The 16973-nt window shown below is 51.5% G+C and overlaps 1 protein-coding gene across 5 annotated transcripts in view; it reads left to right on the top strand.

The window, feature by feature from the left end:
* Nucleotides 1-16973, top strand: part of LOC139251691 (filamin-A-like) — a 121868-nt gene that overhangs the window by 47292 nt on the left and 57603 nt on the right. For all 5 annotated transcript variants that reach the window (XM_070873258.1, XM_070873260.1, XM_070873259.1 and 2 more), the window contains exons 13-20: nt 3276-3389; nt 3503-3646; nt 6470-6593; nt 8247-8407; nt 9663-9753; nt 13215-13384; nt 15152-15269; nt 16431-16693. In XM_070873258.1, coding sequence (XP_070729359.1) covers nt 3276-3389; nt 3503-3646; nt 6470-6593; nt 8247-8407; nt 9663-9753; nt 13215-13384; nt 15152-15269; nt 16431-16693 — 1185 coding nt within the window. The remainder of the gene's footprint in view (nt 1-3275; nt 3390-3502; nt 3647-6469; nt 6594-8246; nt 8408-9662; nt 9754-13214; nt 13385-15151; nt 15270-16430; nt 16694-16973) is intronic.

A 16973-nucleotide genomic window follows, 5' to 3' on the forward strand; every position in this document is an offset into this window, starting at 1 on the left:
AAGAGACGGGAGTCAGCCACCTGGCCCCTCGAGCCTGCTCCGCCATTCAATTCGATCGCGACTGATCCAATCATGGACTCTGCTCCATTTCCCCGCTCGCTCCCCATAACCCTCGACTCCCTTATCGCTCTCAAATCTGTATCTCTGCCTTCAATATATTCGATGTCCCGGCTTCCACAGCTCTCTGGGGCCGAGAATTCCACAGATTTACAACCCTCAGAAATTCCTCCTCATCTCAGTTTTAAATGGGCGGCCCCTTATTCTAAGACCTTGCCCCCTAGTTCTAGTCTTCCCCATCAGTGGGAACATCCTCTCTGCATCCACCTTGTCAAGCCCCCCTCATTATCTTGTTTCGATAAGATCGCCTCTCATTCTTCTGAACTCCAATGAGTAGAGGCCCAACCTCAACCTTTCCTCGTAAGTCAACCCCCCTCATCTCTGGAATCAACCGAGTGAACCTTCTCTGAACTGCCTCCAAAGCAAGTGTATCCTTTCGTAAATACGGAGACCAAAACTGCACGCAGTACTCCAGGTGTGGCCTCACCAATACCCTGTATAACTGGAGCAAGACTTCCCTGCTTTTATACTCTGTCCCCTTTGCAATAAAGGCCAAGATTCCATTGGCCTTCCTGATTACTACAACAAACCAGTCCCACCCACCCTTGCCCTCAACCACTGTCTGTCCCACCTGTGACTGGGGCTGTGGTTCATGTATTGGACTGTTCAGTCACCGAACTCCTTTTTTAGAGTGGAAGCAAGCCTTCCTTGATTCCGAGGGCCTGCCTATGATGATTTGCTGTACCTGCATGCCAACTTTTTGTGTTTTGTGCACAAGGGGGCCCCCCCAAATATTTAGGACAGAGATAGAGGATAGACCAGGCATGTCATGGATGCTCTCTGGCTCACTAGTCGTGCCCTTTGATCCCAGATGTGGGGGGAGGACCTCTGGTTAACGAAAAGACATCACCTCTGATTGCTGGTCATGTGTGTGCATTACCCAAAGGGTCTTGGCATGTTTTAAACATAGAAACATAGATAACAGGAGCAGTAGTTGGCCATTCAGCCCCTCGAGCCTGCGCCATTCAATCTGATCCTCTATCCCAACACCATATTCCTGCTTTCTCCCCATACCCCTTGATGCCCTTTGTGTCTAGAAATCTATCCATCTCCCTCTTAAATATATTCAGTGACTTGGCCTCCACAGCCTTCTGCGGTAGAGAATTCCACAGGTTCACCTCCCTCGGAGTGAAAACATTTCTCCTCATCTCGCTCCTAAATTTCCTACCCCGTATCCTGAGACTGTGACCCCTTGTTCTAGACTTCCCAGCCCCGGGGGGAAACACCCTCCCCGCATCCAGTCTGTCCAACCCCGTCAGAATTTTATACCTTTCAATGAGATCCCCTCTCATTCTTCTAAACTCCAGTGAACACAGGCCCAGTCAACCCGATCTCTCCTCATACGGCAGTCCTGCCCTCCCAGGAATCAGCCTGGTGAACCTTCGCTGCACTCCCTCCTGTGGCAGGTATATCCTTCCTTGGGTAAGGAGACCAAAACTGCTCTCAATACTCCAGGTGTGGTCTCACCAGGGCCCTGTACGACTGGAGTAAGACCTCCTTGCTCCTGTACTCAAACCCTCTCGCAATGAAGACCAACAGACCACTTGTCGTCCTAACTGCTCGCTGCCCCTGCATGTTAGCTTTCAATGACTGGTGTACAAGGACACTCTGTACATTGACACTTCCCAAGCCATCACCATTTCAATAATACTTTTGTTAAGGAGCGGTGGTTTTGAGCATCATTCGATACAGCACGCGATGGATACATTTGGTGGCAGAAGCAGTGCACGATGGGATGGCCCCTGGAATGGACAGATATTGAGGCAGACTGGTGGTCTCCCTCCGTTTGCTCGTTCCTTGCGCTGCTGGAGTTCGGCCGAACAACTCCATGGGGTCCACCTCCGAGGAAACCCGTCCCTCCGTCCCTCCCTCGGCTGCCGGTTGAGGGAAGGGGAGGGTGGGACTGGTTTGCCGCACGCTCCTTCCGCTGCCTGCGCTGGGTTTCTGCGTGCTCTCGGCCACGAGACTCGAGGTGCTCTGCGCCCCTCCCGGATGCACTCCCTCCACTCGGGGCGGACTGGTCTTTGGGCCCAGGGACTCCCAGGTGTCGGTGGGGGATGTTGCACTTTATCAGGGAGGCTTTGAGGGTGGTCCCTGTAACGTTTCCTCTGTCCACCTTTTGGCTCGTTTGCCGTGAAGGAGTTCCGAGTAGAGCGCTTGCTTTGGGAGTCTCGTGTCAGGGGCATGCGGACAATGTGGCCCTGCCCAGCGGAGCTGGTCGAGTGTGGTCAGTGCTTCGATGTTGGCCTGGTCGAGGACACTAATGTCGGTACCAGTAACAGCTCCCTCCCATCCTCCATGAGGTCGTCCTATTCCTTAGCTCTGTTCTAAATACCACCTTGTTCCATTGACTGTTTATCCAAGGGCTCCTTGCTACCTTCTGTTAGTTTAGTTAGGCCTCTGCCTCAAGGCCTGTTTCTCATGTTCTGACCTCATAATGACCGTGGCTCACTCAGTAGTTCTTATCTGATTGGCTAGAATTTCTCGTGTCATCAGCCAGCCCCAACCTGCTAAGCTGCACATACTGACTTCTCTCAAATTCTTTTGTAATTCGCAATTTCCTCTGATTCCTGATTTTCTCAGTCAGCCGTGACTCAGTAGGTAGCAGGCTTAAATTACACAACCTTCTGACTCAAGTCCCACTCCACTCGAGCGCATAATCTGGGCTGATGCTCCCAGTGCACTACTGAGGGAGCGCCGCACTGCGCTATCGGAGGGGCGATGCTGAGGGAGCGCCACACTGCGCTGTCGGAGGGACGGTACTGAGGGAGCGCCGCACTGCGCTATCGGAGGGGCGGTACTGAGGGAGCGCCGCACTCAGAGGTGCAGCATTTCAAAGAGTAGGGGGAGTTTGCCCCGTGTCCTGCGACCAATATTCATCCCGCCATCAACGTAACAACAAAACCCCAGATGATCCGAGTCATTATCGCATTGCTTTGTGGGAGCTTGCTGTGCGCAAATTGGCCGCCGCAATAACCAGACACCATTCCACGAGAACTTTGGCTGTAAAGCGCTTTTGAGACATCTGGTGGTCGTGAAAGGCGCTATATAAATGCAAGTCTCTTGCACCTGTGGTCGGACACTGGCGATTGTGGCCTGGTCGCGGGTGGGCCGGGCCAAGCCTGCCCACCGATCTGACTCTCGCTTTCCGTTCGCAGGTCCGAGCTTACGGCCCTGGCTTGGAGAGCACTGGCAACGTCATCAACAAACCAGCAGAATTCACCGTCGATGCGAAGAACGGCGGGAAGTCACAGCTGAAAGTCTTCGGTCAGGTAAGGGTGGTCCTCCCTCAGAGCCCCAGACTGATTTCGCCCTACCTTTTTTGGGACTGTTTCTAACCGGGGCCACCCCCATTTCCCCCCCCCCTCCATTTCTCCTCCTCCAGGACTCTGAGGGGATGCCCATTGACGTGAAAGTGAAGGAGAGCAAGGATGGCACGTACTCTTGTTCGTACACGCCGAAGAAGCCCCTCAAACACACGGTGATGGTGTCCTGGGGAGGGGTGAACATCCCCGAAAGCCCATTCAGGGTGAGTGGTTAGCGTGAGTGACTTGGAGCAGGGCCAATCTTCCATGAGGGGCCTCATCACCTTCAGTCCGACATCCGCATTGTACTTGGCTCCAATTGTGTCGTCTTCGAATCATAACTCGAACCGTCTTTTCCACCTCCATAACATCGGCCGTCTCCTCGGCTGCTGAAGCCCTCCTCCCTGCCTCCGTTGCCTCCAGACTTGACTATTCCAACGCACTGCAGCTGGCCTCCCACATTCTACCTGACACTAACTCGGTGATCCAAAACTCAGCTGCCCGTGTCCTAACTCGCACCGAGTCCCACTCGCCCATCACCCCCTGTGCTCACTACCCCGTGTCCTAACTCGCACCAAGTCCCACTCACCCATCACCCTCTGTGCTCTCTGACCCGTGTCCTAACTCGCACCGAGTCCCGCTCACCCATCACCCCCTGTGCTCACTGACCCCGTGTCCTAACTTGCACCAAGTCCCACTCGCCCATCACCCCCTGTGCTCGCTGACCGACATTGGTTCCCGGTTAAGCAACGCCTCGATTTCAAAATTCTCATTTTCAAATCCTTGCATGGCTTTCTTGCCCCCTCCCTATCTCTGTAATCTCCAGCCCCTACACCCCTCCCTATCTCTGTGTAACCTCCTCCAGTCCTGACGCCCCTCCATATCTCTAACCACCTCCAGCCCCACAGCCCCTCCCTATCTCTGTGTAACCTCCTCAAGCCCCTTACAACCCCCCCCCCCCCCCCCCCGAGATGTCTGCGCTCCTCTAATTCTGCCCTCCTGAGCATCCCTGATTATAATTGCTCCACCATCGGTGGCCGTGCCTTCAGCTGCCTGGGCCCCAAGCTCTGGAACTCCCTCCCTACCTCTCCTCCTTTTAAGACGCTCCTTAAAAGCGACCTCTTTGACCAAGCTCCTGCCTTAATTTCTTGTGACCTGGTGTCCAATTTATCTGTCTGTAGCACTGCTCTGAAGCGCGAGGGGTGTTTCACTATGTTGAAGGCGCTATGTAGATACAAGTTATCAACATCATTGAGCGGTTACAGCACGGAGGGAGGCCATTCGGCCCCTCAAGCCTTGAAGACTCTGCTAGTCCCACTCCCTCTAGCCCTGCAAATCTTATTCCTTCAAGTATTTATCCAACTCTCTTGAAAGCTGTGGTTGAGTCTCCCTCCACGGCCCCCTCGCAGTGCGTTCCAGATCCTAACCACTCGCTGCGTAAAAACGTTGTCCCTCATGTTGCCTTTGGTTCTTCCAATCGTCTTAAATCTGTGTCCCTCTGGTTCTCAACCCTTCCACCAATGGGAACAGTTTCTCTGTCTCTCTGTCCAGACCCCTCGTGATTGTGAACACCTCGATCAAATCTCCTCTCGACCTTCTCTGCTCCGAGGAGAACAACCCCGGCTTCTCCAGTCTCTCCCCATCACTGAAGTCCCTCAGCCCCAGTAACCATTCTGGTCAATCTCCCTCTGCACCCTCAAAGGCCTTCACATCCTCCCTAAAGTACAGTGCCCAGAATTGGACACAATACCCCAGCTGGCACAATAACCAGTTCATTTACACACTTTTTCCAAACTCTACCTTTTTTTATGAAGCTGAGGAAAAGGTGTACCTTTTTTAACCACTTTCTCAACCTTCCCTGCCACCTTCAATGATCTGTGTACACATACTACCACTGCCACCCCACCCCAGTCTCTCTGATGCACCCCCTTTAGAAACATAGAAAATAGGTGCAGGAGTAGGCCATTCAAGCCTGCACTGCCATTCAATAAGATCATGGCTGATCATTCCCTCAGTACCCCCTTCCTGCTTTCTCTCCATACCCCTTGATCCCTTTAAACATAAGGGCCATATCTAACTCCCTCTTGAATATATCCAATGAACTGGCATCAACAACTCTGGCAGGGAATTCCACAGGTTACCAACTCTGAGTGAAGAAGTTTCTCCTCATCTCAGTCCTAAATGGCCTAGCCCTTATCCTGAGACTATGTCCCCTGGTTCTGGACTTCCCAAACATCAGGAACATTCTTCCAGCATCTATCCTTTCCAGTCCTGTCAAAATCTTATGTTTCTATGAGATCCCTGCTCATCCTTCTAAACTCCAGTGAAGACAGGCCCAGTTGATCCAGTCTCCTCATGACAGTCCAGCCATCCCTGGAATCAGTCTTGTGAACCTTTGCAGCACTCCCTCAATAGCAAGAATGTCCTTCCTCAGATTAGGAGACCAAAACTGTACACAATATTCCAGGTGAGGCCTCACTAAGGCCCTGTACAGCTGCATTAAGACCTCCCTGCTTCTATATTCAAATCCCCTAGCTATGAAGGCCAACGTACCATTTGCTGCCTGCTGTACATGCATGCCAACTTTCAGTGACTGATGAATCATGACACCCAGGTCTTGTTGCACCTCCCCTTTTCCTAGTCTGCCGCCATTCAGATAAGATTCTGCCTTCGTGTTTTTGCCCCCAACATGGATAACCTCACATTTATCTACATTATACTGCATTTGCCCACTCGCCTAACCTTTCCAAGTCACCCTGCAGCCTCTTAGCATCCTCCTCACAGCTCACACTGCCACCCAGCTTAGTGTCATCTGCAAACTTGGAGATATTATGTTCAATTCCTTCGTCGAAATCATTAATGTACATTGGAAATAGCTGGGGTCCCAGCACTGAACCTTGCGGTACCCCACTAGTCACTGCCTGCCATTCTGAAAAGGACCAGTTTATTCCTACTCTTTGCTTCCTGTCTGCCAACCAGTTCTCTATTTACATTTAGGATTGTACCCTGTAGTCCTCAATGATTTTATCTTGGCTCTTCCGCTGTAGGTGAACATTGGAGCAGGAAGCCACCCGCAGAAGGTCAAGGTCTATGGGCCAGGAGTGGCCAAGACCGGATTGAAAGCGTTCGAGCCTACCTACTTCACCGTGGACTGTGCCGAGGCTGGACAAGGTAACGTGGAGATCTTCAGGGATGTCTCAAAGCTGCCCGCTCCCCAGTTGCAGTGTTGGCCGGTCTCGACGTCCAACCGGATGACCTGTTGGCTCTCGACCAGTCTTCTGGAAAAGAGAAGGGCTTGTGGGCCGCGATTGGCGAGCGCCGTGGGCGTCCATTTGAAGGGGAAGCTGGATAAGCATGCGGGAGAAGGGACGAGCGCAGTAGTTGGATGACGAGGCTCGAGTGGAACACATGGGAGCGATCGGGGAGCCCAGGGATATGGGCAGCGGGCAGGGAAGTGGAGTTGAGGCCAGGATCAGATCAGCCGTGATCTGTGAATGACTGAGCAGGTTCGAGGAGCCAAATGGCCAACTCCTGCTCCTAATTATATTCTTCTAAATGCTGGCCAAGTGGGCTCTGTATTGTATATCCTATATAAGATTATGAAGGGGGTTGATGGGGAAGACCAGAACACCAAGACAGTCACGAATAAATCCAATCTAGATTACTTGTCCAGTAACACACAACCTCTACACTACTCCATCAATATAAGACAATCCATCACCATAGACAGTCCATCGGAATCGAGGAAGACTTGCTTCCACTCTTAAAATGAGTCCTTGGATGACTGAACAGTCCAATATGGGAACCACATTCCCTGTCGCAGGTGGGACAGACAGTGGTTGAGGGAAGGGGAGGGTGGGACAGGTTTGCCGTACGCTCCTTCGCTGCCTGCGCTTGCTTTCTGCACGCTCTCGGCGACGAGACTCGAGGTGCTCAGCGCCCTCCCCGAATGCACTTCCTCCACTTAGGGCGGACTGGTCTTTGGGCCCAGGGGCTCCCAGGTGTCGGTGGGGAGGTTGCACTTTATCAAGGAGGGTGTCCCTTGTAACATTTCCTCTGTCCACCTGGGGCTAGTTTGCCATGAAGGAGTTCCGAGTAGAGCGCTTGCTTTGGGAGTCTTTGTCTGCATGCCCTGACACGTGGCCCGCCCAGCGGAGCTGGTAGTGTGGTCAGTGCTTCAATGCCGGGGATGTTGGCGCATCTGTCCTCCCAGGGGATTCGCAAGATCTTGCGGAGACACCGTTGGTATGTCTCCAGCGATTGGAGGTGTCTACTGTACATGGTCCACGCGAAAGGGATGAGGAGAAATTTCTTCTCTCTGGGGGGTTGTAAATCTGTTGGAATTCGCTGCCTTTGAGTGGTGGAAGTTGGGACATTGAATAAATTTAAGGTGGAGATACATATTTGTGAAGGATAAGGGAGTCGAGGGTTATGGGGAGCGGGCGGGGAAGTTTGAGCCGAGTCCGTGATCAGATCAGCCATGATCGTATTAAATGGCGGAGCAGGCTCCAGGGGCCGAATGGCCGACTCCTGCTCCTATTTCTTGTGTCTAAGCCATACAGGAGGGCGGGTATCGCTACAGCCCTGTAGACCATGATAAAATCCAATGGGGAATTCAGGAGAAACTTCACCCGGAGAGTGGTGAGAATTGTGGGACTTGCTGCCACAGGGAGGGGTCGAGGTGAATCGTATCGATGTATTTAAGGGGGGAGTTTGGTAAACATGAGGGAAAGGAATCGGAGATGGTGACTGGGTGGTGGTCTGAGTAAGCGCCAGCTCTGAGCTGTGTACACTATATAACTTTATTGCTGCTGCTGCTTCCAGGTGATGTTAGCATCGGCATCAAGTGTGCCCCAGGAGTGCTGGGGCCAGCTGAAGCAGACATTGACTTCGACATAATTCGCAACGATAATGACACTTTTACTGTGAAGTACACTGCTCCTGGAGAAGGACACTACACCATCATGGTGCTGTTTGCTGATCAGGTCTGTACGCAGAGTGTTTGGGGGCGTGATTTACTTGTGCTAGAACTTCCACCCAAAAATTAAAGGTTACAAAATCCTGCGGTGCAGACTGACCTGGGGGGGGGGGGGGTACTTGTACATGAGACACACAAGCTTAGTACACTGGTACAGCAAGTGATCAGGAAGGGCCAATGGAATCTTGGCCTTTCTTGCAAAGGGGGATGGAGTATAAAAGCAGGGGAGTCTTGCTCCAGTTATACAAGGTATTGGCGAGGCCACACCTGGAGTACTGCGTGCAGTTTTGGTCTCCGTATTTACGAAAGGATACACTTGCTTTGGAGGCAGTTCAAAGAAGGTTGACTCCTGATTTGAAGGGGGTTGACTTATGAAAGGTTGGGCCTCGACTTGTTTGAGTTTAGAAGAATGCGAGGTGATCTCATTGAAAGGTATAAGATTCTGAGGGGGCTCGACAGGAAGGGTGTTTCCCCTCGTGGGGGAATCTAGTACTAGGGGACATAGTCTCCGAATAAGGGGTCGCCCATTTAAAACTGAGGAAATTCCTCTTTGAGGATTGTAAATCTGTGGAATACTCTGCCCCGGAGAGCTGTGGAGGCTGGGTCATTGAATATATTTAAGGTGGAGACAGATTTTTGAATGATAAGGGAGTCGAGGGTTATGTGGAGCTGAGCCCATGGCTGACTCCTCCTAATTCTTATGTAGTTTGTAAAAAATCTGACTGGTCAGATAAGGAAATATTGGGACAGGTAACTCAAAGCTGGGTCAAAGGTCGGTTTTAAGGAGCGTCTTTAAAGGAGGGGAGCGAGGTTTGGGGAGGGAGTTCCAGGGTTTGGGGAGGGAGTTCCAGAGCTTGGGGCCCAGGCAGCTGAAGGCACAGCCGTTAATGGCGGAGCGATGGAAATCAGGGGGGGGGGGGGGAGTGGGGGAGTGGGGGAGTGAACACGGAGGGGGGGGGGAGGGGGGAGGGAGTGGGGGAGTGAACACGGAGATCTCTGGTGTGGGGAGGCTGTGGCGGGTTTTGTGTTTTTTTTTCAAGCTAGGCGATGCCTTACCAGGAGCCAGTGTAGATCAGCGAGTGCGCGAAGGAGGGGGGGGGGGGGGTTGGTGATGGGTGAACGAGACTCTGTGCGAGTTACGACACTGGGGCCAGCAGAGTTTTGGATGAGATGGAGATGAGCGGAGGGATAATCGAGGCTAAGGTTGAACCTTCTAGATCCGCTGTCTGGCCTGTAACCTTTTCCTGGGTCTTGTCTCCCAGGCTATTCCGATGAGCCCCTTGCGGGTGAAGGTGGATCCGTCCCATGATGCCAGCAAGGTGAAGGTTGATGGTCCTGGACTAAGTCGGACTGGTGAGCATAGCTCCACTTGACTTTTGCCGGGGTTTGAGTTCGGTGTGTTGGAACGTTCGTTGGGTTTTGCGCTTGGCGTTTGGGCACTTGGGGCAGGATGGAGAACCGTGTTTGATGTTCATTCTTTTGATGTGGGCAAAGCCTGCTGTTCAACGCCCATGCCATTGAGAAGGTGGGGGTGAGCCTCCTTCTTGAACCGCTGCAGTCCGTGTGGTGAAGGTGCTCCCACAGTGCTGTTGGGGAGGGAGTTCCAGGATTGTGACCCAGCGACGATGAAGGAACGGCCGATATATTTCCAAGTTGAGAAAGGTGTGTGTGTGGCTTTGAGGGAACGCAGAGGTGGTCCCACGCAGCAGCTGCCCTTGTCCTTCTAGGCGGATGTTTGTGGCGGAGGATCGGCAAATGTTCTTGTGGTTGAATGTAGAGGGACGTGATTGGGGCCCAGGAGAGGCACGAGTTCGGGGCCCATAAGAACATAAGAACATGCCCAGAGGCAGCACGGGCCCAGCCCAAACTGCGATATGTGCGTGCACTAGGTCCATGCAGCAGAGCTGGTCTCCAGTCGTCTTGGTTAACCCTTGCCAGTGGACCAAGACCTAGCTCTGTCGAGCCAGTGTGGTGGCTGGTGTGCAACGGTCACCCCACGTTAAAAAAAAAAAAAAAAAAAAAAAAAAATCCACGCACAGGCATCTTCCGAGCTCTTCAATCCGAGTTCAGGACTGGAATAATTGGGTCCTTCATTGAAACATCTGTGGACCTGTGTGGAAGCAGGACCTCTTGGTTCGAGGGACCACCGATGATGTGATGGAGGCTGCGTGTTTGGGAGGTGCTGCCGAAGAAGCCTTGGCGAGTTGCAAATGGGTTGTTCTCCAGTTCGCCCTTCGCTGCTGCCCCAACGCGCACCCCACCATGCTCCAAATGCCCCTTCGGGTGAGGCTGGGTTGCAAATGTCGGTGTCTGGGCCCGAGCGCCTCCATGGACTCGACGGGGCCTGTGACGGGTTTCATCTGTGAAGGTTTGGTGATGGTCTGTGTTCGTTCCTGGGATAGGTTAGGCGAGTGGGCAAATGCATGGCAGATGCAGTACAATGTGGATAAGTGTGAGGTTATCCACTTTGGTGGTAAAAACAGAGACAGACTATAATCTGAATGGTGACTGATTAGGAAAAGGGGAGGTGTACCATGACACCCAGGTTTTGTTGCATCAGTCATTGAAGGTTGGCATGCAGGTACAGCGGGCAGCTAAGAAAGCCAATGGCATGTTGGCCTTCATAGCGAGGGGGATTTGAGTACAGGGGCAGGGAGGTGTTGCTACAGTTGTACAAGGCCTTGCTGAGGCCACACCTAGAGTATTGTGTTCAGTTTTGGTCTCCTAACTTGAAGGACATTCTTGCTATTGAGGGAGTGCAGCGAAGGTTCACCAGACTGATTCCTGGGATGACGGGACTGACCTATCAAAGACTGAATCAACTGGGCTTGTATTCACTGGAGTTCAGAAGAATGAGAGGGGACCTCATAGAAACGTTTAAAATTCTGACGGGTTTAGACAGGTTAGATGCAGGAAGAATGTTCCTGATGTTGGGGAAGTCCAGAACCAGGGGTCACAGTCTCAGGATAAGGGGTAAGCCATTTAGGACCGAGATGAGGAGGAACATCTTCACCCAGAGAGTGGTGAACCTGTGGAATTCTCTACCACAGAAAGTTGTTGAGGCCAATTCACTAAATATATTCAAAAAGGAGTTAGATGAAGTCCTTACTACTGGGGGATCAAGGGGTATGGTGAGAAAGCAGGAATGGGGTACTGAAGGCTGAACATGCAACATTAACTCATTGAATGGCGGTGCAGGCTCGAAGGGCCGAATGGCCTACTCCTGCATCTATGTTTCTATGTGGGCATTGCTGGCAAGGCGAGCACTAATTGCCCCATGAGAAGGTGGGGGTGAGCCACCTTCTTGAACCGCTGCAGTCCGTGTGGTGAAGGTGCTCCCACAGTGCTGACTTTGACTCTTAATTGCCAGTTAGACGACAATCACACATTGCTGTAGGTCTGAACTCCCATCAGCCAGGCTGGGTAAGGCCGGCCGATTTCCTTCCTTGGAGGACATTAGCAAACCAGTTAGACTTTTCTGACCATTCTGTAGTTTTGCCATCACTGACACTTTCAATTCCAGATTTAATTAACGAACTGAATTTAAGTTCGCACCCCCCAAACTGCCGTGGTGGAATTTGAACTAGTGTCTGCAGGCTCATTTGCCCATTAACATTAACACCTGGAGTACTACGTACAGTTTTGGCCTCCGAATTTGAGGGATATACTTGCCTTGGAGGCAGTTCAGAGAAGGTTCACTCAGTTGGTTTCCAGAAATGAAGAGGTTGACTTATGAAGAAAAGTTGGGCCTGTACTCTTTAGAGTTTTGAAGGCGGAGAGGTGATCTTATTGAAAGGTATAAGATTCTGAGGGGGCTCAACAGGGAAACATAGAAAATAGGTGCAGGAGTAGGTCATTTGGCCTTCGAGCCTACACCACCATTCAATGATCAGCCATGATATTCACCTCAGTACCCCATTCCTGCTTTCTCTCCATACCCCTTGATCCCTTTAGCTGTAAGGGCCACATCTAACTCCCTTTTTTGAATATATCTTAACGAACTGGCCTCAACAACTTTGTGGTAGAGGATTCCACAGGTTCGCAATTCTGAGTGAAGAAGTTTCTCCTCATCTCGGTCCTAAATGGCTTACCCCTTACCCTTAGACTGTGACCCCTGGTTCTGGACTTCCCCCCCCCCCCCCCCCCCCCCAACATCAGGAACATTTTCCTGCATCTAACCTGTCCAGTCCCAACAGAATTTTATGTTTGAGATCCCTCCTCATTCATCTAAACTCCAGTGAATATAAGCCAAGTCGATCCAGTCTTTCTTCATATATCAGTCCTGCAGAGAGGATGTTTCCCCCTCGTGGGGGGAATCTAGAACTAGGGGGCACAGAGTCTCAGAACAAGGGGCCGCCCATTTAAGACTGAGATGAGGAGGAATTTCTTCTGGTGAATCTGTGGAATTCTCTGCTCCAGAGAGCTGTGGATGTTGGGTCATTGAGTATATTTAAGGTGGAGATACAGATTTTTGAGCGATCAGGGAGTTGAGAGTTATGGGAGCGGGCGGGGAAGTGGAGCTGAGTCATTGATCTTATTGAATGGCGGTGCAGGCTCAGGGGCCTATTGGCCAACGACTGCTCCTATTTCTGATCTGTTCTTTTCAAATTCCAGATTTTATTAACTGAATTTAAATTTTCCCCCCAGCTACTGTGATGGGATTTGAACTTGTGTCTCTGGGATCAGTAGTCCAGGCCTCTGGATTATTGGTAACATAACTTTGCTGTAGTACCCCACCGTACCTTGCCTTGTTTAGGATCCAGCAAATCCCTGTGTGCTGCTAACTTTTTTTTTTTTCTCTCAATCCCCCCCAGGAGTAGAAATGGGAAAACCCACTCACTTCACTATCCACACCAAAGGGGCCGGTAAGGCCAAACCAAATGCCCTGTTCACTGGGCCCACCAAAGCAGAGGTGGTGCGCGATCTTGAGGTCGTGGACAACCATGATGACACGTACACGGTCAAGTACGTCCCCATCCAGCAGGTATGACCACACTCGTTTACACAGTACCCGGTAATGTCTAGGGGCACTGGAGCAGGATGGATAAGGGGGAACCAGTAGATGTGGTATATTTGGATTTCGATAAGGTGCCACATAAAAGGATTACTGCACAAGAGAAAAGCTCACGGGGTTGGGAGTAATATATTAGTATGTAGTGGAGTATTTAAAATAAACACACCAGGTCTAGGTTTGAAGATTCAAGCCATCTTTAATTGCACCAGTGGGGAGAATGCCTGCTCTCTGTCTGTCGTCAAGCTTCTCTGATGATGCAAAGTTCCAAGCAATTTTTTTTATACACTTAATAATGCATGTCAGCCTCGTGCACAACCCCCCCACACCACCACCCACTATGCCGTTTAATTGGCCCAAAGCCTGCATGCACAGTTGTTGACCAACAATTCCCTTTTGCATCTCTCAATCATTGGCCTATGTCTCATACCAAATGGAGTTTCTCCAACGTGTTACGTTTAACACCGGGACAGGAGGAGGCCCATTCAGCCCCTTGAGCCTGTTCTGCCATTCAATAAGATCATGGCTGATCTGCGACCTAACTCCATCCACCTGCCTTTGCTCTGTATCCCTTAATACCCTTGGTGAATGCATCTATCAATCTCCAATTTAACATTAACAATTGATCGAGCATCAATTACAGTTTGCGGAAGAGTTCCAAACTTCTACCATCCCTGTGTAGAAGTATTTCCTAATTTCACAATTCAGAGGTCTGGTTCTAATTTTTAAGGTTATGTCCCCCTAGTCTTAAACTCCCCAACCAGCGGGAATAATTTTTTGGTTGTGTTGGGGACCCAAGGCCAGGTAGATGGTGTTGTGGGGGCAGATCAGCCATGATCTCATTGGATGACTGGACAAGTTCGAGGGGCCGAATGGCCTCCCCCCCCCCCCCTCCCCCATTGCTTCCTAGGGGGTTCCTGAGCTATGGCTGTTCGCACAGGACCAGTTGCTGAGTGATTTTGATCCATTTCTGCAAACCACAGTATCTGGGTTCTGGTGTCCAAGGTACGGGTGGGACCTGGGGGTCCTTGTGCATGAAACACAAAACGATAGTATGCAGGTACAGCAAGTGATCAGGAAGGCCAATGGAATCTTGGCCTTTTATTGCAGGGGGGATGGAGTACAAAAGCAGGGAAGTCTTGCTACAGTTATACAGGGTATTGAGGCCACACCTGGAGTACTGCATGCAGTTTTGGTTTCCATATTTACGAAAGGATATACTTGCTTTGGAGGCAGTTCAGAGAAGGTTCACTTGGTTGATTCCAGAGATGAGGGGGTTGACTTATGAGGATAGGTTGGGCCTCTACTCATTGGAATTCAGAAGAATGAGAGGTGATCTTATCGAAACGTATCAGATTATGAGGGGTCTCGACAAGGTGGATGCAGAGAGGATGTTTCCACTGATGGGGGAGACTAGAACTAGGGGGCATGATCTTAGAATAAGGGTCCGCCCATTTAAAACTGAGATGAGGAGGAATTTCTTCTGAGGGTTGTGGATCTGTGGAATTCACTGCCTCAGAGCTGTGGAAGCCGGGACATTGAATAAATTTAAGACAGAAATACAATTTCTTAACCGATAAGGGGATAAGGGGGCGGGCAGGGCAGTGGAGCTGAGTCCATGATCTGATCGACCATGATCGTATTAAATGTCGGAGCAGGCTCGAGGGGCCGACTCCTGCTCCTATTATGATGTGTCCCTCCATCTGGATGATTTCTGGTGTGTTTTCTCTTCCAATGCAGGGTGCCCTGGGCATTGGGGTGACTTATGGAGGAGATCATATTCCCAAGAGCCCCTTTAATGTGGGCGTCGCTCCAACCTTGGACATGAGCAAGATTAAGATCAACGGACTCGATGACAGTGAGTGTGATGTTCCTGTGGCACTGTCCCGTTGACTGAGTTGCCTTTTGAGCCTCCAACTGACCAAGAAAGACTTGCATTTATATAGCGCCTTTCACCACGACTGCCAGACATCCCAAAACGCTTTACAGCCAATGAAGTACTTTTGGAGTCTGGTCACTTATGTGGTAAATGCCAATTTGTGCACAGCAAGCTCCCACACAGCAATGTGATGACCCAGACCATCTGTTTTAAAGTAGGTTGCCCGATAAATATTTGCCCCAGGACACCGGGGAGAACTCCCTCTTCCCTCCCCCAAGCTCTTTGAAATAATGCCATGGGATCTTTTACGTCCACTTGAGAGGGCAGACAGGGCCTTGGTTTAAGGTCTCTTGTGAAAGATGTCACTTTGTGTCAATCATTTTTACCCATTCGTGTGCCCAGTCTTGGGGGTGAGGTACCGATGACAATGGCCACCCCCTCCCATCCTTCGTGAGGTCATCTTCCTTATCTCTGTTCTAACTGTCCTGTCCTTCCATAAACTATTGTTTATCCTACCTGCTCCTTGCTACCTTCAGTATCTGGTTAGGCCTCCCTCCTGGTGTGAAGGTCTGTTTCTCGTCCCCCCTGACCTCGTAACTACCGTGGCGCTCTGTGTAGTTCTTGTCCGGTGTGGCTGGAATTTCTCCGTCATCAACCTGTCCCATCTGCTGAGCTGGAACACCCACCCCTTCGACAAAATTCTTCTGTAATTCGCAACTTTCAAAGTGGACGCAATCGGCAATCCTGAGGAAATTAAGATCATTGGCCAAAAAACTGGGGAGGAGGAGAGAATTTCTCTTCTACGCAGAGAGTTGTTGTGATCCAGAAATGAGCCGCCTCCTGTTCCTAATGTAACAGGCTCGAGGGCTGAATAGGAACAGGAGGAGGCCCATTCAGCCCCTCAAGCCTGTTACATTAGGAACAGGAGGAGGCCCATTCAGCCCCTCAAGCCTGTTACATTGGGCCTCCTCCTGTTCCTAATGTAACAGGCTTGAGGGGCTGAATGGGTCTCCTCCTGTTCCGTAAGACTGAGTGAAGATGGGGTTCCCATCAGCTCAAATGTTGGGGGGGAGGGGAGAGAAAAGAGGGAGGGAGGGAGAGAGGAGGGTGAATCACCAACTGATCTTGTCTTGTCTGCAGAGGTCGAGGTTGGCACGGACCAGGAGTTCACCGTGAAGTCCAAGGGTGCAGGAGGCCAGGGCAAGGTTGGCGCCAAGATCACCGGGCCCGCCAACAAGTCTGTGCCCTGCAAAGTGGAGCCCGGGCTGAGTGCCGACAACAGTATCGTCAAGTTTATCCCTCGCGACGAGGGCCCGTACCAGGTGGACGTGACCTACGATGGGATCCCTGTGCCCGGCAGCCCCTTCCCCGTCGAGGGGATCACTCCCTCCAACCCTTCCAAGGTAGGTTGGCGCCGTGCCAGCCCCAGCTCGGTGGGGCAGCGCGGTCTTCTGCTTTAGGAGGTGGTGGTGGTGGTTTCGAGGCCCATAATCCAGGCCTGGCACTGCACTCCCCAGTGTAATGTTGAGGGAGCGCCGCGCTGTCGGAGGGGCGGTGTTGAGGGAGCGCCGCGCTGTCGGAGGGGCGGTACTGAGACAGCGGGCAGAGAAGTGGCGTTGAGCCCAGGATCAGATCAGCCATGATCTCACTGAACTGCGGAGCAGGCTCGAGGGGCCGAATGGC

This window comes from Pristiophorus japonicus, unplaced genomic scaffold (assembly GCF_044704955.1).
Source record: "Pristiophorus japonicus isolate sPriJap1 unplaced genomic scaffold, sPriJap1.hap1 HAP1_SCAFFOLD_432, whole genome shotgun sequence".
Lineage (NCBI taxonomy): Eukaryota > Metazoa > Chordata > Chondrichthyes > Pristiophoridae > Pristiophorus > Pristiophorus japonicus.